The 25,019-nt window shown below is 38.0% G+C and overlaps 1 protein-coding gene across 6 annotated transcripts in view; it reads left to right on the plus strand.

The window, feature by feature from the left end:
- NAV3 (neuron navigator 3) overlaps positions 1–25,019 on the plus strand; it is a 915,819-nt gene that overhangs the window by 753,065 nt on the left and 137,735 nt on the right. For all 6 annotated transcript variants that reach the window (XM_055394051.2, XM_088836813.1, XM_088836814.1 and 3 more), the window contains one exon: positions 4,752–4,871. In XM_055394051.2, coding sequence (XP_055250026.2) covers positions 4,752–4,871 — 120 coding nt within the window. The remainder of the gene's footprint in view (positions 1–4,751; positions 4,872–25,019) is intronic.

Below are 25,019 nucleotides of genomic sequence, written 5' to 3' on the forward strand. Positions count from 1 at the left end.
CTGTGTGAAGTTAGAAAGGTATCTAGATCAAGTTTCTTTTTATTCCAAATAATTGATTTCACACAAAAATAAGCAAGACAAAAATGTCAAAATAAAAACCCCACATAAACCACAAACGTGCAACACATGCAACTAATAAAGGATGAATATCAGTTAGAAGAGAAAAGAGAATCCAGTAGAAAAATGAGCAAAAGTCACGAACAGACTTTTCACAGGCAAAGCATAAATGGCCTTTAACAAAGTAAAAATATGATAAACCTGCTTGATAATTTGGAATTTAGAAATTAAAGCTAACATGGAAATAAGCAAGTTTGTTCTGAAAATATTTTCCAAACTCTTGGGCACTGACTAGTAAGGTTTGAATATTATGTGTATGTATCTATTATGACCCAATGATTCCCTTTCTAGATATAGATTTCAGACAAACGCTTGTGAGCACAAAGAATTATGTTTATATAAATGTTCATGGTAGAGCTTTCTGTAACATCAAAAAACTAAAAACAGCTCAAATGTCTGTAGTAGTCAAAACAATAAGTAAAATATGTGTGTATGTACTCAGTTGTGTCCGACTCTTTGTTACCCCATGGACTGTAACCTGCCAGGTTCCTTTGTCCGTGGAATTTTTCAGGCTACTATTGGAGTAGGTTGTGATTTCCTACCCCAGGGGATCTTCTCAACCCAGGGACTGAACCCGTGTCTCCTGAGTCTCCTGCACTGCAGGTGGATTCTTTTATCACTGCGCTACCTGGGAAGCAGCTTTTGTAAAGTGAAGCTACACAATGCTAACATGCAAAACACAATATACAGCAAGGTAGATCATTTGCAAAAATTTAATTTTGAATGAAGGAAATAAGTCACAGAAGAATATATATAATATGGTTCAATTTATATAAAGTTCAAATTCATGAGATGCTAAGCAATGTATTTCTAGGAATATATGTCTATGTGGTAAAATCAGAAAGACAAGTAAAGGAATGCTTACTACAAAATCCAGGACAGTAGATATCTCTGGAAGCGAGGTTTGGAAATGTAAGGTTAAGAAAAGCCAGTATGGTCACTGAAGCCTGGAAAGATTCTCTTTCTGAATCCAAGTTATGGGTACTTGAAAATTGATATTATTTTTTACTTATTATTTAATACTCTTGAAAAAATATGATATATTTAACTATGATCCTTAAAAAATTATGGATTTGCTGTGAAGGTTGCTGCTGCTGCTGCTAAGTCACTTCAGTCGTGTCCGACTCTCTGTGACCCCATAGATGGAAGCCCACCAGGCTCCCCCATCCCTGGGATTCTCCAGGCAAGAACACTGGAGTGGGTTGCCATTTCCTTCTCCAATGTGTTGTACATATTTATGTTGACTGAGAAAATGAGATTGAATCACATACAAAAATAAGATTTGAATACTTCTTCCTATTTTAGTGATTTCTAGACATAATTAAAGCATAGTGATGCTGATTCACAGGTCTGAGTAGACTAACCTTTAATAGTTGAGGGTGCTGAATGACAAGTAGAAAATCATCTCTCTAGATTGGTGACTACGTGAATGGAGTGTTTTTCCTGTAACTAGATTAGCATACACGGAAAGAGCCTAGCCTTCGTGGTGAAGGTACTATATGGTCAGTTTATGCTAGATATGAGGTACTGATGGGAAATGTACATTATCTGTGCACAGGAAGCAGTTTGATATCTCATTCTAGTGCAGGGTGGAGCAGTATGGCCTGGAAATGTTAATTAGGAAAACACACACCTAAAGAAAATATGCCAAAGTAATCAAAGTTTTTCTGCAACAGAAGGAAGAAAAGAGATAGCAGTGGGATATGACGAAGAATTAGAAATGCTTTTGGAGACTGTTGGGTTTTTATGTGAACCATCTTAGAGCTTACAGAATTTCAACATGGCTAAAGTTGTCTTAAGACTTTCATATTTTTAGAGGTTTTCTTTTTGTCAGTAACCTTCACAAGTTTCCTTTGCAACTTTTTGTTTATACCAGTCTTCTTTTATGACTGTTACCTGTTCAACTCAGCTTATGGTTAAGTTTACATATAACATTATAAGGAGAGTTTTTTTAAAAATTTTACATTTTCTTTCAAAATGATTTCCTAACATTTATGGTTCCCAGATTGCAGCAAATTTTTCTAGAGGAACTGTGAAGTTCATTTAAAAAATTTTCTTAAATCCTTTAGAAAAACTGAAAAGAAGGAAGAATTTTCAAGAAAAAAACTTTAATCAGAAATTTGCTTTACCTGTGCTTTACCCTATATATAGTTTCTCAAATAGCAAACTCATGGTTCGACTATGAAAATGCCCTGCCGACATTCCAGTGCAACAGTGTCTGTAAACAGGAATTAGACATGAATGACTTTTTTGGTACAATTAATACCTGATGTAAACCTATTTAATATTACCTGGAAAATCCAAGGGTCAATGCAAAATGAATATCCTTTGAAATGCTTCTTAAAAAGAATGCTTTTTTTTTTCTTTATTCAATGAAGTTTCCAAGCTTTTTTTTTCTTTTGAAATTGAATTTTCAAAGCATTTAGCCTTTGTTGTGCTTCTAATAGAAGTGATCATCCATCTTATTTCTGGTTTACATGCATTGTCATTGTGGATAAAGTGCTGAGATCTGCTGTAATGGTGTTTTCCTACAGTATGGAAGCCTTTCAAATGCAGTTGAACAGACAATATATATTTATTGACCCCAAACTATACACAAAACACTTGGCTGAACACTTTTAGATATTTATCAATGAATAAGAGAGACCAATGAGTTGTAAAACTTAATACATAGACATTGTTATTTCTTCCTGCTCAAGTTAAATTTAGGATCAACGATGTTGATTTTTTTTTTTAAGAAGTATTTCAATTGTCCTTAGAGAAAATTTATACCATTCTCAAACATTTAAGACAATTTCAAAAGGAGAGTGAATGAGAAAGCTATTTATCTCTAAACACTTTTACTTTATCAGGAATTCCATATATTTCACCTTAAAAAAAAGCAATTAAAAATATATAGAATTGGTTGAGAATGATATGGAAGTAAGAAAAAACAATAAAACGTTGACAGCCCCAATATGGCAACTGAAAAATTAAAAAGTACCAAGGACAAATATCCTTTACTCTGTCTCATTTAGTATCATTGTTATGATACAGGAAATTAATGCTCATAATCATGAATTAGTTGTCAAAAAAGTTGTCATGTCTAAAACGTTCCCTGTTTAAGAGAGTATGTCAGTTTTCAGCACATTTTGGAACCAAAATACTCTCTTTCATTGTTTTAATTTTGATGGGATTTAATTGTTTGGTTATCACAAAGATTAACCATGTAGAGTACCTTACAAGGATAATGTACTGTGACTTGTTGTTTGTGTACGTAATTTATATATTTCATTTTTAACATGTGGGAGAGACTTTGTGAATAACAAGTTGCTATTATAGGATTCTCATTTTAAGAGCTTTATGCATTTTTCCTTCAATTACATAAAATCTATCTTAAGTAAATTTTATTCTTCCCATTTCCATAGGCAGAAATTGAGATATAATTTAAGAAATTTTTTACGATCCTTCAATTAAAATGGACAGAATTTATTAATCATGTGAGTGATTAGCAAATTTGATAATCCTAGTTTTAACTATTTGAGCAATCTTTAATATGATCATGATTAATTTTTTGTTCAAAATAGTGGAATTAACTCAAATTTGTTTAAGCAAATTGAGGATCTGATTATAAGGAAGCAAGGATATCTCCTAGAACCCAAGAAGTTGTGAAGCTGAAACCACATGACCAAAATGTGCTTTTTGTGCACCTGTGTCATTCTTTCCATTTTGCTCATCAGTTTTCTCTGCGCTTCTTTGCGTTTGGTGAAGATAAATATCCATAGCTCCTGGGTTTTCATTATCATAAACTTTTCACATAGAAAGACTGATGAGCTGTCTTAGTCCCATTTTTCAAGAAAGAAGCATTTGATTAGCCCCACGTGGGGTAGGAGATTAACACCTGTTCTAACCCCTATTGCCAAGGAAGCAACATGACTGTGACAGTCTACCAGCCCTATTGATGGCGGTGGTCCTGTGATGGCAAAGAAGTAGTTCTTAGAGATAGGAAGCGAGTCAGGCAGTGTGGTTCTTAAGTTCAGACAGCTCTGCATGTTGGGCAAGATGATGGTTTCTGAAGCTGATTTTCCAGATTATTCTCAACACGCCTGTGACTTGGTTGAATGACTTGGTGTAAATCCTTAAACATTTTTTGCTTATGTTCTTTATCACTAACATGGGGATAATAATGTTATTGCAAGTAAACCATTTAGAACAGTTCCTGGTGACATCTTAAGTGTTTAATACATCTTAGTTATTTTATAATGGTGGTCAATTGTGGTGTACATTTTATTTATCAAAAAATTAATCAAATTTTAAAATGACTCCTGGGACCTTCAGTTCTTCAAAAATGGTATTTATAAGATGAAATGATCTTGGTTTTATTTTGCTAAGTCTGTTCAAAATATTGATAACAAGGAGAGAAAGAAGAAAGGTTTTACAATAGGATAGTTGCTTGTTGCAGTAAGAAAGATTAATTTCCTAATAAACTTCAAGAGATTTTCTAATACTTCCTGGTGAGTAGGATATTTATATAGAAAAGCTATAATAGAGCATATTTTATAATTGCAGTATTGAAATTTGTGAACACTGTTGAGGTAAATTATACAGAGGCGGTCATTCAATTCTCTGTTGATTAATTAGGCTCTTACTTTCAGCTACATGACAGATGGAGGGCTCAACCTGTACACGAGGAGTCTGCACCGAGCCCCAGACCCAGCATCATCCAAGGACGTCATTCAGAGAGGGCTTCACGACGTGGCCGTGGATGCAGATAGGTAATGCCAGTATGCTCGATGGTGAGAAGTACATAAAGCACTTTCACAAGTGAGGTGCTAGGTATAAACCAAATTTATACTGCTACAAGCATTATTTTGGAACATTTTGAAAACTAAAGTGCTTTTGCGTATAAGAATTTTCATTCTGTATACTAAAAGGAACTGTGTTGCTGGTTAGAATATTTAATAAATTTCAGGTTACATGGTGGCAAATTTTAATATCTAGAAAAGCAAAATTATAAATGTAGACTGTTGCTCCTTCCCTGAAAAGAACCCTGCCTGGTAAATTCCTTTCGATTCAGATGCTCTCAGTTCTACCTGGGGGCTAATGATATAAAGATTAAAACATATTTCTAATTATGTTGTAAGATGAGCTTGATGGTTTTCTTAAGGGGTTTCTTCAAAGCATACAACTAAATTTTGCTTTAGGCTAACCTCTTTCATATCTCAAATTGCTTAAAGGCTGGTGTGTTTTCATATACTAGTTATTCTTTTGCTGGGAATTGTTTTGCCAATTTTATCAGAATCACTGCTGTTTGAAACTATTGTCTTTGTGAAATGTTGTTGTAAGACATGCTCTGTCCTGATTTTACCCCCTGATCACTCAGAATGTTTCATTTCTTAAGCAAGGAGAGATTGCCTATTTCTAGAACTACTGTATTGGAGAAGGCAATGGCACCCCACTCCAGTACTCCTGCCTGGAAAATCCCATGGAAGGAGGAGCCTGGTGGGCTGCAGTCCATGGGGTCGCTAAGAGTCGGACACAACTGAGCAAGTTCACTTTCACTTTTCACTTTCAGGCATTGGAGAAGGAGATGGCAACCCACTCCAGGGTTCTTGCCTGGAGAATCCTAGGGACGGCAGAACCTGGTGAGCTGCCATCTTTGGGGTCGCAGAGTCAGACACGACTGAAGCGACTTAGCAGCAGCAGCAGCAGCAGCAGAACTACTGTATATAAACCCCTGGAGTAGTTCTTTAATTCACTGTTTATGAAGGAGACAAAATGTTAAGACCTACTGTGTCCACATTCTGAAATAAGAACTATGTATAATTCGTTGTGCATTTTAATACAGCGAACTCCTAAGGCTAGACAGTGTGCTCTGATGTGAGTCTTCAGTTCCTGCTCACTGACATGCTGCTGATGCTTTAACTCTTGTTGGCCTAGACCCCAACCTGTGTGTGTGCTCATCTCCTAGACTGTATATAAGGTGTCTGTGTGGAACATGTGGTTACAACAGGCTTATAAAACATTTTATTCACTCTGACCCCCACCTGAACTATTCTTCAACTGTTTTCCCTCACCGACTCTCACTAACTTCAAACACAATGGGCCTATTTCTGCTTTCAAACTGATGCTTCCTATGCCTAGACTGCCCTTTTCAGTTTAAATGTTACCTTCTTAACAAAGTGTTTTCGGAGTAGCTAAGGTACATTTCATTTCCAGTCACTTTCTTTCCCATTATCTTAAGTTATTTTCTTTAGTGTACACATCAATCCTAATTATTTGTTTACACATTTATTTTGTATCTCCCTCACAACAGTGTAAGCACAGAAATGCAAAAAGATTTTGTCGTATTTATGATACATTGAGCTTTTAATAAATGCTTTTGGAGTGAACGAACAAAGGAATGAATATAGCGATACATTCATATAGGCTAGCGATAGGGTCCAGTTAGTTGAAGAAACAAACAAGGCTGGGGAAAAAGACAGGATACCATAAGGATATTATGTAAGAGTGGGGCTGTACTGTAAGGATATTATATCAGAGCGGGAATGAGTTATGTTGGGAAACAGGAAGTAGTGATTAGAGGGAAAAAAATCCAAAGGGCCACATTTTGAAACTAATGACCTACATATTGTTAGCTGACAGTGGAAAACATTAAAGGAAGGGAAAAGAATCTGTTGGTCTTTGGGAATGAGATTTATGGTAGCAGAACCCGGGAATTATTAAAAGACAACATATTTTGCAGACATATGGGATAACCAGCTCTCTTTGCTCCCTTAAGTCTTCAGATTGGGGCCTGGCTGACAAACTCAGAGCAGCAGAAAGATGCAGAGCTTCACCTAATAAATTAGGACCAGCAAAAGTCATAATTCTTGAAGTGTGGTACCTGGATCTGCAGCATCTGCATGACTTAGGAACTTTTTAGAAATGCAGATTATCAGCTCCATTGGAGACGTGCTGACTTGGGGTCCAGCAATCAAAGCTTTAATCAGGTGATTCGGATATACACAAAAACTAGTGAACCACTATCTTAAAATTAACAAGTAGAGGCTAGGCCTATGAAAACTAAACACTGAACAGAAACATGTAAAAAAAAAAAACAATGACATTTGGAATATTTACTTTATTAACTATGCTTTGTCAAGTAGAAGAGACTATTAAAATAGCAATGGCATGAATCTTTATTGTATTTTTGACAAAAATCTTTTGTTGTTGTTGTTCAGTCACTAAGTTGTGTACCACTCTTTGCATCCCCATGAGCTGCAGCACACCAGGCTTCCCTGTCCTTCACCATCTCCTGGAGCTTGCCCAAACTCAAGTCCGTTGAGTCGGTAATGCCATCCAGCCATCTGATCCTCTGTCATCCCCTTCTCCTCTTGCCTTCAATCTTTCCCAGCATCAGGGTCTTTTCCAATGAGTCGGCTCTTTGCCTCAGGTGGCCAAAGTATTGGAGCTTCAGCTTCAGCATCAGTCCTTCCAGTGAATATTCAGGGTTGATTTCCTTTAGAATTGACTGGTTTGAGCTCCTTCCTGTTCAAGGAGCTTGTCTTCTCCAACACCACTGTCCGAAAATATCAGTTCTTTAGTGCTTAACATTCTTTATGGTCCAACTCTCACATCTATACATGACTACTGGAAAAACCATAGCTTTAACTATATGGACCTTTGTTGGCAAAGTGATGTCTCTGCTTTTTAATATTCAGTCTAGGTTTGTCATAACTTTTCTTCCAAGGTTTTCATGAGGTTTTCAAGGGAGAAACACTGAAATGGTTTGCCAGTCCCTTCTCCAAAGGACCACATGGTGTCAGACCCTGACTATCAGGGACGTGCCCTGCAGCCACTCAGCATAGCTGAATGACATGCCCGGTGCCCTGGTTGTCCCACTGCTGGTCTTGGTGAACATGTAAACCATCGTGGGCTGTCGGGTGTCGGTCAGCATGTGGTCACGGGTAGAGGCAAAGGCCCTGCTAGAGTGTCTGGGAAGGAGGTCTGGAGAAGGCTGGAGCAAATGTTCTTCTAAGAAGCAAGCGTATTTTAATTTCGTGGCTGCAGTCAACATTTTTTAAATTAGAGAACGATGTGTTTTATCTGTCTCTGTTGGATTCAGATTTTGAAAATTATGTAAAAGTTTTTTGAAAGAATTTTGTAATATGCTGCTGATGATGCTAAGTCACTTCAGTCATGTCTGACTCTGTGCGACCCCATAGATGGCTTTTCACCAGGCTCCCCCATCCCTGGGATTCTCCAGGCAAGAACACTGGAGTGGGTTGCCATTTCCTTCTCCAATGCACAAACATGAAAAGCAAAAGTGAAGTCACTCAGTCGTGTCCAACTCTTAGTGACCCCATGGACTGCAGCCCACCAGGCTCCTCCGTCCATGGGATTTTCCAGGCAAAAGAGTATTGGAGTGGGGTGCCATTGCCTTCTCCATATGTAATATGAGGAATGCAAAAGAACTTTGTCCACTTTTATATATTAAACAGGAATATGGTTATACTGAGAAACCTACTATAGGAGTCTTAGGACTACCTTAGTCACGTTTCCACCCCCCGACCCCCAGATTTTTTAAATTTAATTTTTATTTTTTATTGACTTTAAAAAAATACTATAATGTAATTTGTGATTAGTTCATTTTAGTAAATTGGTAAATGTTAGGACTTGTAATAATTCACTGGTAAGAAAGTTTAGAAGCAAAAAAAAATCTGCAATGTTTTATTACTTTTTCATATTTCTTAGATATTCTTTCTGGAAGGTGTATCAGTGAAAAATGCACTTGTATAATGACAAAGTATCCAGATGGATGGTATGGCAGTGGATTTGAATTGTTTGTGTTGCTGTAGTGATGGTTACAGGATCCCCTTTGATCAACTTCTGAAGAAAATGTGATGAACAATAGAGAACAGCTGATTTCCTCTTCTCAGCAGATTAAAATGGCCCCGAAGAAAAGAGGAAGGCTTCCAACAGCCAACTGTATTGTGTTTTAAGTATTTTGTTACTCAGAGACTGCAGTTATATCTGTCCAACACCAGCCCCACTTCCTCAGTAGCCTAAGAGAATATTATAGAGTGGGAAAATCCTTGTAGACATGCTGGAGGCTCTCTGAGAGCTTCAAAAATAAATTCATAGCAGAATGTGCAGACTCTGTCCGTTTGGCTCTGGTTATGATGAGGTCAGTCCTAATTCACATATACTTTAACGGTTTCATTGAGCTTTTAAGAGTTAATTTTGGGGAGAGGGTGGGAGATGATTATCATTTTGACTTAGTAATTCCTATTACTGTCCACACTGGCTTCTGTACTAGCACTGACAATATTTGGTTAATAAATATATAATTTTTCCTAAGTGCGTAACATCATAATAGCACCTTGGGTAAAAATAAAACAAAATAATAAATGTGAAAGACCCTGAGTTTATAGGTCAGAAAGAACAATGTGAACAAAAAATAAAATGATAGTGAAATTGAGCAAGTGATAATAGATGTGTATATAAAGCGCCTTAGAAGCACCAAAGGAAAATAATTATTTAAACTTGGGAGTATAAGAAAACACTTCCAAAAGCAACATGATTTCAGTGGGGCCATAAATAAAACATTGGGCATGAACTTGGGCAAACTCCAGGAGATGGTGAGGGACAGGGAGGCCTGGAGTGCTACAGTCCAAGGGTTGCAAAGAGTTGGACATGACCTGGTGACTGAACAACAACAATTACCAGCTAAGCCACAAGGGAAGCCCAGCCTGGGAGTAAGCAAAGGGAATAGGGGAATGAGAGTGTAGAGGCATGGTAGAGTTTGGTTTAATGAGTTAAGGAAATCCAGAAGCTGACAGGAGTCAGCTGTCAAAGGAGTAAAAACGGATTTCATTAGAACTATTGCAGTAAGGGAAAGAAGACCTCCATACAGAACTGGGCTCAGTTCAGAAAAGAGCAAGAATAAGTGGGGTCATAGCCAACAAGCAGAATGAGGGGGGTTAGGGAAGGAAGCCTACTGAAAGGAGAGAGAGGGCATGGGATTCTTGTTAAATCCGTTCAGTGAGATGCTTGCTAATGTCTAGGCCATGCCATTTAGGTACTGAGGGTGGAGGATGGACAAGCTGACCAGATATTGAAGATGATTATCTTTCAAGGGAGGAGGATTCTTTCTACATGGAGGACCTAGCAAGATTTGTAATAAAACTGGACTATGCAGCCCAGCAAGGGGCCAAAGTCAGGAGTGAGTTGAGAAGCGACTTCAGAGGACCCTGAATAAAGTTTTGTCAAGGAGAGAGTATTTGTCAGAGCCGTTAGTAATGCGATTTTGCTAGTGTCTTGGGAATGTGGGCAAAAGTGGACAGGAGACAATGGATTCAGATGGCTGTTCTGGAGTATTTGGATCTCTAAGTGATAAGAAACTATTTTACCTGTTTTATTTAGTTTTTTGAAAGCAAGAACACATGTTATAATCCTTATCTTTTATAAAAAACATTCACACAGCAAATATTGAAGAGGATGATTCAGACATAGGTAGACTGCTTAGGACACAGCTGTAAAAGTCCAGGTGAGGGAAGATGAGCCCTGACTAAAGAGCAGAAATGGGGCCTCATTTGGAGAGAAATTTGGATTTCGCCTCTATATAGTACTCTGCTCGGACTGCCCTAACAAAGTATCACAGACTGGGTGGCTTGGACAATAGATGGCTGCGTTCCCACAGTTCTGGAAGCTAAAGTCCAGGTTACAGGGTCAGGAAATTCATTTTCTCGTGAGGGCATTCTTCTGGCTTTCACACAGACACCTTCTCACTGTGTCCTCACGTGGCCTTTTCTCTGTGCTCTCTTGCAGTGAAAGAGATCTTTAGTGCCTATCTGTCTTCTGATAGGGACTCCAGTTGAATTGGAATAGTTACCCGTCCTTTACGACCTTATTTAACCTTAATGATCTCCATAAAGGTGCAGTCTCCACTACCAACACACTGGAGAATGAAGACTTCACCATGTTAATCTGGTAGTGGAAGGTGATGATATGGACACAATTCAGTCCCTAAAACTACGTAACTCCCAGGTGGTTTTATCCTTTGAGATATAGGTTCAGACATTCTATAGGTGCTTGAGTAAAATAGTGAATATATGTATTACGCACATCATAAGCCCAAATCCTACAGGGATGAGGAACATTGCATGAAATGAGTGAAGCAGAAGAGACACGATAACATGACAGGTCCAAGTAGGTATCTGTCCTCAGCTCCTGGAGCTTGCTGTCTGTGGAAATGCACAAATGTGGAAAGGAGGGCTGAGAATTGCCAAACCATTTGACTTACTATTTAATTTTTATTTTATATTAGAGTACAGTTGATTTTTAATGTGTTAGTTTTAGGTACAAAGCTAAGTGATTCAGTTATACATATATTACACATATCTAGTCTTTTTCAGATTCTTTTCTCATATTGGTTATTACAGCAGGTTGAATAGAGTTCTCTGTGCTGTACAGTAGTTCCTGTTGCTTATCTTTTTAATATATAGTGGTGCATATATGTTAATCTAAAACTCCTAATTTACCCCTCCTAACATTTCCTTTTTTGAAAACCATGAAGAAAAATCAAGTGTCTGGACTTTTTTGAGAGCTCTCCCCATTTTTAAGTATTGGTAACTATCTTAGCAGATATGTGAGGCCAACAGATAGTTAAAGATACACATACTTTTTCAGTGTCAGATAATCTTGGAAATCACAGAGGAGTTCATCAAAAGCAGACCATGAACATTCTCCTATATGGTCTTGTAAACTTTCTAGGTCCATTAAGTTTCCTAAAGATATTCACTAGTGGTGACGCCTGTGAGGCAGAGTGAGAATGCTGCCAGTCCTGAGAACCCTGCCCAGCAGGTACAAAGAATCGTGGCAAAACTGAGTTCGTTTTTAAGTTTTTAATATAAGATAGGGCCAAAACAAAAAAAAAGTCTGTTTCCCAGTCATAGCGTCACTGAGGTGAGACTGTGGGGCCTGTTATGGAAGTAACTGTAATTACTTTTGTTTAAAACACTCTGCAGGTCAGCATTGTTCAAGCTAAGAGCATATTTGGATCTGTGATATAGAGTGAAAAAACAAGCCTGGGGAATGTACCCTTGATACTTAGAATAAAGGAAGAGTAGCCATTGAAGAGACAGAGAAATCAACTCTAACGCAAAGCAGAGGACAGATTGAGTTAGCTGGTATTTTTGCAGTGGAGAGAAGGGGGAATAGACACCAATGTCAAAATCAATGGAGATTCAAAGTTAGGGCAAGGTTTATGAAAAAAATTAAAATGTAATATGAAGTTTAACATTTGAGAGCTAAAGTTCTAGATATTAAACAAGGCACAAGTCATCACCTAAGTTACTAAAGGAGAATGATCACAGAAGTCAGAATTCAGTTATGTAGATGATTTATTCAGGTGCCCATTAACTCATTATGATGATAGAATGAGTCTCAAGAGAGGAAGACAAAGCTCCAGGTGCCACTCTTTACTGAATATGAACAAAATCCCTTAAATTTCAATAACAGAGATACCATTTTCTAGCTCTTTTCTGGATTGTCTTACATTTCATCAAAGTTCAGTTCAGTCAAGTCTGTTTGCGACCCCATGGACTGCAGCATGCCAGGCTTCACTGTCCATCACCAGCTTCTGGAGCTTGCTCAGACTCATGTCCATAGAGTCGGTGATACTATCCAACCATCTCATCCTCTGTCATCCTCTTCTCCTGCCATCAGTCTTTCCCAGCATCAGGGTCTTTTTCCAAGGAGTCGGCTCTTTGCATCAGGTGGGCAAAGTATTGGAGTTTCAGCTTCAGCATCAGTCCTTCCAATGAATATTCAGAACTCTATGAACAGTAGAAAAAGACATTTCATCTAAACTACACTCTTAAAAGCAGGGCTTCCCTGGTGACTCATATGGTAAAGAGTCTGCCCGAAGTGTGAGAGACCTGGGTTCAATCTCTGGGTCGGGAAGGTACCCTGGAGAAGGAAATGGCAACCCACTCCAGTATTCTTGCCTGGAGAATCCCATGGATGAAGGAGCCTGGCGGGCTACAGACCACAGGGTTGCAAACAGTCGGACACAACTGACTAACACACTATAAAAAGCAGTGATTGTTTATTTCAATTATAAACTAAACAATTTATTCATCTTTTTCCTTATTTTTGCCTGTTTAATCATGAATTTTTATAAAAAATATAAAAGCACCATCTATCATAGAAATTATTATTTTGTATTGTATTAAAGGAGAGACTGATTTCATTTGTGATACTATAATTCAGAAACTAAAATCACAGCTGATGGACAAATTTACAAAAGCATTAAGGATTATCATGATTTTACATGCCTGTCAGATTGTCAGTCATTCTAACTTATTGTATTGAGGAAAGTCTAGTGCTTTCCTACTAGAAGGAGAAATCTTTTATTCCACCCTCTTAGGTTTAGTGGTTGGTGGCCTGCAAATTTTTGGAGAAGGAAATGGCAACCCACTCCAGTGTTCTTGCCTGGAGAATCCCAGGGACGGGGGAGCCTGGTGGGCTTCCGTCTATGGGGTCACACAGAGTCGGACACGACTGAAGTGACTTAGCAGCAGCAGCAGCAGCAGGCCTGCAAATTGCACTGACTAAAAAACAGTAGCCACATTCTTATCCACATATGTATGCAGGAGAGCACAGAAAGATGTGACTCAGGGAGGTGATTAGAAACGGGACCTCTTCCTAGGGAAGTGGGGACTAGTAAAAGGACACTTATGGGAAAACAAATGACTTTCAGGAACAATCAGTGGGACTGTAGAGGAGATGGGAGATGTGACAGTTGTGTGACAGAGTCTGCCCTTCCGTCCATGGGATTTTCCAGGCAAGAGTGCTGGAGTGCGTGGCCATCCTTCTCCAGAGGATCTTCCCAACCCAGGGATTGAACCCGGGTCTCCCACATTGTAGGCAGACGCTTTACTGTCTGAGCCACCAGGGAAGCCTATAGTCTATTCAGGCATTCTCTTATTCAGTGCCACCTGTCTCTGGTGATAGGAGTCGGTCCTGACTGATTGTGAAGCTCCCTGGGAGGAGACTGATGACAGTTGCATCCTTTGGGTGAGACTCTTTTAGGCAGATGAGGAGACTTCAAAAGAAAGAAAAAGCTCTTCAGAGTGGTAAATTTTGGATGCCTTCACAGTTTTCATCAATGTGTAGTACTGCACTGCCTCTGCAAACGGACTCATGGAAGATTCTTATAAAATCAGAAGGGGCTGTCATTTCTAAGGGTAGGAAGCCTTTGGTATTTTTATGGCTTCTGCAAACAAGAATCACAAAAGCAACAGAGATTTCTCCTAAGCCACCAAGCAAATATCTCCAGAGTCTGGATTCATGATGCTTGTCACTAATTTATGTACATTTCAACACTTCCTTCTATTCTCTGTTGATTCATTCCCACATAATCACAGAATTGGCGTATTCCCACATCGGAAGTGTTTCCTGCATTAACTGACTGGTTTTCCACAGTAATTAAAAACAAACACAAAAAAGATTAATAGGCTGTGATGAAAATAGATAAAAGTAAATGTAATTATTTCATTTATAATTAAATGGCCTGTCATTTTCCCTCCTTTCTTTACATAGGGAGAGACCAATGCAAAACACTGGAGAAGTAGAAAAAATTTTATTTGCCCCCTCAACTTTCCTTTGGTAACTTGCTCATCTTTGCAGGCTTACAAACTGCTGCTAACTTCTCTCCTGTGTCCTGATTCTCAGCATTACCTGACCTCATTATGAATAATCTTACAAACTTCTAATACTTTTAAGTAATATCCCTCGTAGAATTAATCCACACTGTATACATGCATTGAGAACCTGATGTCTGTCAAACTCTGTACTCGATCCTGGGGGACTCTGTAATCAAAGGTCTTACATTAGAAGAGCTTTTTAGGCTGGCTTAATCAAGCCTAAAAAGCCACTGAAGTTCAAAGGATACTTGGACAACATGACTAGCCCAAGTTGTTTTGATTGACATACCTTTTAATATATTTTAAAACATATATCATGTGGCTGTAAGCTTCACCACCCTTTTTAAGACTGCCCCTGATATTAAACTTGGCCATGGATAACCTTTGCCATTATGTTAGAATTAATCTCCCAATAGAGGATATGGTCCCCAATACTCTTAATAATAAATCTTTTGAAGACGGTGATGATGATGTTCAAGACAAACAGGGGACTTGCTTATTATAGTAAAAATAGCCATATTATATATTATCTGTCTATATTGAGTATCTGGTGTTATAGCCCACATAACATAGTATTTAAGTACATTATTATATTTTATCTTTATAGCACCCCTATGAAGTGGAAATTTTATACTGTCATTATTGTAAGTGAGGCAGACAGTCCTTTGATCAAGTCACATGCTTATAAACACTTGGTTAATGAATGGTGGTTGTTAGTCAGTCTCTCAGTCGTGTCCAACTCTTTGCAATCCCATGGACTGTAGCACACTAGGCTTCTGTCATTCACCATCTCCTGGAGCTTGCTCAAACTCAACTCCATTGAGTCAGTGATGCCATCCAACCATCTTGTCCTCTGTCATCCCCTTCTCCTCATGCCTTCAGTCTTTCCCAGCATCAGGGTCTTTTCTAATGAATCGGTTCTTCACATCAGGTGGCCAGAGTATTGGAGCTTCAGCTTCAGCATCAGTCCTTCCAATGAATAGGCAGAGTTGGTTTCCCTTAGGATTGACTGGTTTGATCTCCGTGCAGTCCAAGGGACTCTCAAGAGTCTTCTCCAACACCACAGTTCAAAAGCGTCAGTTCTTTGGCACTCAGCCTTCTGTATGGTCCAACTCTCATATCTGTACATGACTACTGGAAAAATCATCCTGGAGAAGGAAAAGGCTATCCACTCCCATATTTTGGCATGAAGAATTCTGTGGACTGTTAATCCATGGGGTTGCAAAGATTCAGACAAGATTTTCTTTTCACTGGAAAAACCATAGCCTTGACTAGACAGATCTTTTAAGGCAAAGTAACGTCTCTGCTTTTTAATACGCTGTCTAGGTTGGTCATAGCTTTTTTTTCAAGGAGCAAGTGTCTTTTAATTTTATGGCTGCAGTCACCATCTGCAGTGATTTTGGAGCCCCAAAAATAAAGTCTATCACTATCTCCATTGTTTCCCCATCTATTTGCCATGAAATAATGGGACTGGATGCCATGATCCTAGTTTTATCAATGTTGAGTTTTAAGCCAGCTTTTTCATTCTCCTCTTTCACCTTCATCAAGAGGTTCTTTAGTTCCTCTTAATTTTTTGACATAATGGTTGTGTCATCTGCATATCTGAGGTTATAGATATTTGTCCTGGCATGATTCCGTCTTGTGCTTTGCATTTCTCATGATGTGCTCTGCATATACGTTGAATATGCACATAAGTTAAATAAGCAGGGTGACAATATACAGCCTTCATGTACTTCTTTCCCAATTTGGAACCAGTCCTTGTTCCATGTCCCGCTCTAACTTTTGCTTCTTAGCCTACATACAGATTTCTCAGGAGACAGGTAAGGTGGTCTGGTATTTCCATTTCTTGAAGAATTTTCCACAGTTTGTTATGATCCACACAGTCAAAGGCTTTAGCATAGTCAATGAAGCAGAAGTAAATGTTTTTCTAGAATTCTCTTGCTTTCCCTATGATCCAGTGGATGCTGGAAATTTGATCTAGAGTTCCTCTGGCTTTTCTAAATCCAGCCTGAACATCTAGAAGTTCTCGGTTCATGTACTGTTGAAGCCTGGCTTGGAGAATTTTGAGCATTACTTTTGCTAGTGTGTGAGATGAGTGCAATTGTGTGGTGTTTGAACATTCTTTGGCATTGTCCTTCTTTTGGGATTGGAATGAAAATCGACCTTTTCTAGTCCTATGGCCACTGCTGCGTTTTCCAAATTTGCTGGCCTATTGAATGCAGCACTTTCAAAGCATCATCTTTTAGGATCTGAAATAGCTCAGCTGGAATTCCATCACCTCCAGTAGCTTTTTTCATAGTGATGTTTCCTAAGGCCCACTTGACTTCACACTCCAGAATGTCTTGCTCTAGGTGAGTGAACACAGCTTCATGGTTATCTGGGTCATTAAGATTTGTGTGTTTTGGTTTTTTTTTTGGTATAGTTCTTCTGTGTATTCTTGCCACCTCTTTTTAATATCTTATGCTTCTGTTAGGTCCATACTGTTTCTCTCCTTTATCGTGCCCATCTTTGCATGCAGCGTTCCCTTGGTATCTCTAATTCTCTTGAAGAGATCTCTATTTTCCCATCCTATTGTCTCCTCTATTTCTTTGCACTGTTCACTTAGAAAGACTTTCTTATCTCTCCTTGCTATTCTTTGGAACTTTGCATTCAGATGGGTATATCTTTTGTTTTCAACTTTGCCTTTCGCTTCTCTTCTAATAAATGGTAATGGCTGGATTTGAATCCAATTCCTGTACTCTTACTATTATTCACAAAATTAATAATTTAGATAAGGTTCTTATAATGACTGGATAACATTTTCTGATTTTTAAAAATTATTTTAGCCATCCTTTTTGGTCTAGACATACTATAAAATATTTTCAACTTTGTAAAAGTTCCTTCAGTACATGTCATCATTTTCTACTTCTATTGAAGATTGTCAATAAATGTAAAAACACAACTGACAGTGGAGAAGGAAATGGCCACCCGCTCCAGTACTCCTGCCTGGAAAATTCCATGGATGGAGGAGCCTGGTAGGCTACAGCCCATGGGGTCACAAAGAGTCGGACATGACTGAGCGACTTCTCTTTCTTTCTATAGTTCCTTTTGGAGAAGGAAATGGCAACCCACTCCTGTATTCTTTCCTGGGGAATCCCATGGACCAAGGGGCCTGGTGGACTACAGTCTATGCGGTTGCAAAGAGTTGGACGCAACTAAGCAACTAACACACACACACACACAAAACTGACAGAACAATACTTTCACATGCATTAAAGCTTCTAAAAGTAAGATAGTTTGTTAATATTGGTAACAATTCAGCAGTGTCTTCTTTTTATACATGTAAATCTATCATAATCTTGAAATCTAATGGTCTGTTGAAATAGCTATTTCTAACAGGCTCATGGAGGTAATAGAAATGGAAAGGGGAGAAACATGATTCATCTTATATGTAGGAAAAATAACTGAAAGAGTACTTATATGAGGGGGAGAACAATGTGGGCCTTTTATATAATATGATTTTTTTCCACAAAGAGCAATAAAACAGGAGAGTTGTTTATCAGTGAATTTAATCGTTTAGTTTAAGAGTTGCATCTATACATGAAACAGTTGTTTTTATTTCCCCTTCAAGGACTGTGGATGAATTCTTGTTTTTATAGGCTAACTAATAGAGTGAGGGTTTCTGGCTGAAGCTGATATCATAACCTCTGTGTCCTCATTCCAGTTGTACTGAGTGAGTGGCACGGACATATTTATTAGTGTCATATGCGCTCTGTCTATATTCCTTTTCTTTACTTGACTTAATTTGTCTTTGTCTTTGAAATGGTTAAAGTTATTTGCAGTGAGCTGGGATATTTTTTAAGCATCAACAGAGCTTCCATATGTTTTTTTTTAGATAAGTTGCAAATGAAAGTGTTTTCATTACAAATGAGTGCGTATTTTCTGAATTAAATAGTTATTTTGTTATTGTAAAGCTTTTCTGTGATTATTGAGGGAAGTTCACAGAATAAATAAAAGTATAAAAAAGAATCTAAAAATAATTCATAATCCTCCCACCCCCGAAACAACCAAGAATACTGTTTTGATATATTTCCTCTTAAGCTTGCTAATCACTCTGCTTATACAGTTTGTGCTACTGCATCCATATGAGAGATTATACTTTTTTTACCCACTTACATAAGGAACCTACCCGATAGCATTAAATATTTTTTAAACTATGCATTTTAATGTTTGCATGCTCCCCTATCACATGGGATAAATCCAAAGAGTTTGTGTAAGTAATTCTTACTTATACATATACACATGCTGGAATCAGCTGTTCCATGTCCTTGCTTAGACCTGGAATTCTATACTCAACCCTTCTATCTCCTTCATAATTCTTACTTGTTCTCTGAGACTCACTTCAGGAGTTATTTATTCTGTGAACTTTCCTTAAAACCTTAATAGGCTCAGTGTTTCTCCTTGGTGTACTGGGTGTACTTCAATCCTAAAATTCACTACATTATTTTGAATGCTCTTTTTATGTATCTGTCTCTCCCAGAAGCCTATGCTGTATCTTAGGACAGGGGCTGTGCCCTATTCGTTCCCTTATCCCAAGTTTCTGATGCAGTTATTGTCTATGTACATCTATTTTCCTGTAATCCCATTTCATCTTGTATATCCTTGTATTATATAATAATCTCCACATGGTATCAAAAATATTTTTCCATGTCTTATTTGACTTTATATTCTCAGCATCTAGCACAGAGCCTGATATACAGTTAGTACTCAATTACTGTTTTCTTAAATGAATGAATGAAATATTTTTTTAGGGAGACTTTGTTTGAAAACTGTAGGTAGAAAAGGATGAATGTAGATAATAATGTTAACATTGAAGACATTATGGAAGAGTTTATTATGTGTGAATGTCTTTGAAAGTCATTATTATCCAGAATACTGCTATTCACTTCTTTTTTTAAAATTGAGAGAAGATTGACATATAACATTGTGTAAATTTAAGGTGTAAAATGTGTTGATTTAACTCTAACTGGTGATCATTTAAAAATATTTTGGCCAAGACATTCAAACCACAAATTTATTTATTAATTGAAGTATAGTTGCTGTATAATGTTATATAAGTTTTTATATAAGTTATAGGTATACAGGGTAGTGATTTGCAAATTTTAAAGGTTATATTCCATTTACAGTTATTATATATATTGGCTGTATTTCTCATTTTGTATGGTATATCCCTGTAGTGTTATACCTAAATATTTTACCCAATAGTTTGTACATTTTACTTAATTAGTGAGGTATATTACTAGGATATCTAATGACAATTTTCATCAGAAATTCTCCTTTAAGTATGTCTTGATTGCATCTAAAACAATGCAGAACTCGTCTCTGAGTTTAGAAAATTCATTGAATAAAGCTGTAGACTTCTAATATTTGCTGTTTATGTAATTTATATTAATATTTCTAGGGAAAAACTATAACTGTATGTTCATAGATCTTTCAACATTTCTTAAGTTTTTCACATTCTTCATCTTTTGATTTACCCCTTGATACTAATTTTGTGATATTGGAAAATTATTATAAAGCCTATTCTGCAAATAAAAATAGGAAAGCTCAGTAAATTTAACTGTACTCCCAATAATTAAATGTCACAATGGGAGCTGAACTCAGCTTGATTCTTTTCTAGACCAGGGACCAGCAAAATTTTTCTGGTCAGGGTCAGTTAGTAAATATTATAGACTTTGAACATTAAGAAACAAAATCAAGAAATTATGCATGTGCTTAGATAACAGATAAAAACAATTGCCAGAAATGTTTCCAACCATGTAAAAATGTAAAGAGCATTCTTAGCTCATGGGGTCTACAACTTGGATTTGTCTCATAATCATAATTCGGTGATTCCTCTTCTGTCTGTTCTTAAGGCCTGACATTTTTCTCTGTATTAGTTTGCTGGGGCTGCTGTAACAAACTCCCACAAATTGGGCACCTTAAACAATGGAAACGTGGTGTCATGGTTCTGGAGGATAGGAGGAGAAAATGCAGGTGTCTGCAGGGGTGGCTCCTCCTGAGGCCCACGAGAGGAAGACCTGTTCTTGTCCCTCCTCTGCCTTTGTGGATGGTCGTCTTCTCTTTGTGTCTTCACATTGTCTTGCCCTGTCCGTGTGTATCCATATGGCCCCATCCCATAGTCACAGAAAGACTCATATTGGATTAGTGCCCACCCTAAGGACCTCACTTTAGCTTAATCGCCTCTGGGAAGACAGTACCTTCAAAGAAGGTCCCGTTCTGACATGCTGGGACTTAGGACTCTGCCATGTGATTTGTGGCTGGGTAAGGATGGTGGCATTCTGTTCAACTTTGACATTCTCCTTCTCTTTGTATGACATCAGACTCAATAACTACCAGGACGTAAAGTAACCGATATGAGAGTGATATCTTATTCTTTCTGTCCTTCTAAATATCAAGCCATAGCTTTTCTGTTAGTAGCTCTACAGGGTGATAATAGAAAAATAGAACTAAACCAAGAAAATGGAAAAGTGACCTTATACGACTTGCTGCTTCAACCCTACAAAACACCTGCCTGGAAATGCGGCATCATGTCAGTCATCTATTTACCATTTTAAGAAACAGGCAGCAATATTTAGAAAAATCAAATTATAAGCAAAATTACTAATTTTCATCATATTTCTAACAAATATTCTTCTGGCTAACATCCTTAACTCTGTGATTCCCTAAAAATATCAAGAATAATACAGAAATCATACCCGTCTGTGTCCAACAGCAGGCAGCATTGACTCTAAAATAAAACTGTCATTTGAAGTTCCCAGCTGTGAATGTGCCTTGTTGTTAAGAAGTGTCATACTTTTTGTAACTGGAGTTGTCACAGCATGCAGAGCTGAGATGCCATTGAGTCAAACAGCCGGGGCAAGGATGGGTTAGCACAGGGATTCTAAAGAGGTTTTTTTTTCTTTTTTTTTTTTTAAGGCTTAAATGAAAAAACTGTATGAAGTTCTTAGATATAAAAGCTTAGATTTGTAGCTTACATACCTGAAACCAGAAAAATTAGTCCATAGTCATCAATTTTGAAAGAAACATGCTTTAAAATAGAGCATGGTATTCTGTCTCTTTGAAGTCTTATTAGGCTGCCATTGGATCTGTGCATTATTCTCATGACTGATGACATTTTTATCAGCAAAAAGAGGCAATATACTTTGGTATGTGTTGTTTGATATTCAGCTCTTATTCTTGATCCATCATCCCAAGACTGCTTTAATAGGACAGTTGTAACCTTTTACAGTGGCAAGCATAATTCTCTTTCCTTCTCATCACAGAAAAAAAAATTGTTAATGTTTAAAAAATTTCCCATCTTTAAAAGTAAGAAAACAAACATAAGACTTCTTTACTTACCTAGAACATGACTAATATCTGGTATATTGATCATACCTCTAGAATAGAAGCATATAGAAACATCTCCAAAGAGAACACTGGAGAACTGATTAGGGCTGTCTACTGAATGGAATTCCCATCACAACTATGCAGCATAATTGATATTTGCTCCCCTTTTCCTGCTTGTGGCAGTAGAGAAGTGGAAGGGGACTTAATATTGTTTAATTACAGGCAAGATACCATGCAACGCATCCTGTATTCATAACTGAAGTGCTCTATTCTGCCTTTTGCAAATGGGGCAACCAAAGCAGGGAGAGTGACTGCATTTCCCTTACCAAATGTGTTTTGTTTATATTTCAGTACCGAATGAACACGATCCTTCCCCTCTCTCACATGCACACATTCTGTGGACTGCCAAATCTCAAACTATAACCACATGCCTGGGCTTCTTGACTGATATTCCAGTTCAGAGATTGGATATAGTTAAGATTTTTCTAACTTAGAGTGTCTCTTCCCTAGTAGGTACTTATGAGGTATGGGTTAAACTAAAACAGTACAAAGAACCGGTGGGAAGCAGAAAAGACGAGTGTCACGTCCCTTTAGCCAGCAAGCACAGAAGGAGAGCGGCTGGCCTCCTCTCATTTTCTAAAAATCAATAGGAACCCTTTTGTAAAATCAAGTTGTCTGTGTGATATATGGAGTGAGCCTCAAATTAACTTTTAAATGTTTTCTATCTTGCAACATGCTTTTGAAATAAATTTTCACCCACAAAAATGTTCTCTTTGTATTAAAGGCTTAATCACCACACTTTGAAGAGATGCTTTTCCTAACCTTCTGATTCCATTGTTATTGTAATGACAGCAGCTCATTAACACAGTGGGTGTCACTATTGATTATGACTTTTAGATTTTACTTCTTCCCATTATTGTTTAATTTCTATCTAAAATAGGTCATAATTCTTGATTGGCTGTCGCCTTGGAGTTTTTCCAAGATATTGGACTCATGGTAAGATGATAGTGTTCAAATGAATACTGAGGGTCACTAGGGACTCTGAATGCTTTTCCCATACTGTGATGCTCTGTTTTGCAGGATGCAATAGTATGGGTAGTCTTCAATGCAGAAATAATTATGAAAGTCAGGTGCATACCCCAGGTACGATCAGCACCATCTGATTATCTCAAAGTTGTTTGTCTTATGACTTTATTTATCTGAGCACATGCACACAATAATAGCAAACAGGCTAATTCAAAGTCCTGTCAACCACAGGCCATTTAGTCATTGTAGACGTGGTCTGGTGCATTTTAGACATTGTATCCATGTGACAAGCTAGCAGGTATGAAGAGGAAAGGCAATAAGATACAAGATAGAGAAGTTAGAGTTTGATTTCCCCCCTTAGGAGAAAAATCTATGAAGCTCTAGAAGTTCTCTTTGTTCAAAGGATATTTGAAACATTCACTTATTTACATTGTTATAGCATCTCATAGACTTCCCAGGTGGTGCTAGGGCTAAAGAATCCACCTGCCAATGCAGGAAAGGCAAGAGACTCAGGTTCAATCCTGGGCCTGGAAAATCTCTAATGTCTTACAAACTGTTTAACACTATAATACATAAAGAGAGAGTGAGGTTGATTTTTCAGATTACAGGAGTGTTCTTTTCTTGAAAGACTCTCTCTTGGTCAGAGTCAGCAGACACTATCATGCCTTTTATTATCCCTTGTGTGTAGATGCAAGTAATGAGCCTGTTGGTTCAGCTCCACAAGGCTCGTGCTGGGTCTGGTGCAGACACAGAGCGTGGGGCTCAGCACAGTCAAGGCCCCAGGGCCGCGAGTGCCGGCCTTCACGGGCTGTGACTGGCAGGAGCTGCACGGAGGAAGCGCTCTCTGTTCTCGCTGCCCCTCTCCTCTGCGTCAGCTGTCTGTCTTGCTGACAGTCTCTTGCTCACTGTCAACAATCATTTCCTCTCCTTGTCTCTTGCTTCTGTCTCTGTTAAAACCCTGGCATAGACCTTTTAATACACCTGGGAGATCTAATAGGGCCTATCCTGAAGTGGGAGAGAGGCTTGTCTGCGGTACTCAGCCCATGGTGTTCATTCAGAGTGGAAACAATCATTTCTCTTCCAGTCGCCAGAGAAGGGCTGCCCATCGCCCTCACAGGGCCAGGCGTCCTGAGTGTTGAACCCTCTACATTCACGGCCTCCATGTGTTTGTAACCTGTGCTGTGTGTTTCAGCTGCTGACCACACCACAAAGATACTTTTTCGTTTTAAAATACAAAAAGTCCCTAAAGACAAGAATGTTAACTCACTATTTCCCTGGGTGTTCTTTAACTTACCTCATTCCCTGGCATAGGCACATTTTCCAATATAAACATACAAACTGATGAATTATTCTTGCCTTCATTGTTTTGTCAGATTAATGATGTTTTAAAAATATCTTTGCAAAAGGTTTCAAAGAGAACATGGCCTTTTAGGTTAGTTAACTTTTTTCTGGTAAACTTTAACTTGAGGGTAACAAGTTATCTGTTCAACACTTGCGTATTTTGTTTTAGACATTCTCTATCTGGTTTCTGTTCCTCTGTTACTAGACAAAAGCGTGTGTGATGTGGTTCTCCTGTTGTTGACATTTATATAGAAGATGTGTGATTGACAGACTGTGTTGTTACATACATCAGACTTTTCAAGACATACATTTAATATGATAATTAAAAGTTGCTCTGTCATATCTCTACTCCCAAGCTATAGAGTTCGGTAAATCCTCCTTTTCCAAATTTCATCTTCAGATATTAGAAGCCTTTTCACCACCACACTTCTTAGAAGTTAAAACCATCGTCCGCTAAGTTGACTCTAACAGTATTCTTGTCCGGAATCGCACCCT

The sequence above is a fragment of the Moschus berezovskii genome, chromosome 6 (assembly GCF_049115385.1).
Source record: "Moschus berezovskii isolate FMDL1 chromosome 6, NW_MosBer_1.0, whole genome shotgun sequence".
Taxonomy (NCBI): Eukaryota; Metazoa; Chordata; class Mammalia; order Artiodactyla; family Moschidae; genus Moschus; species Moschus berezovskii.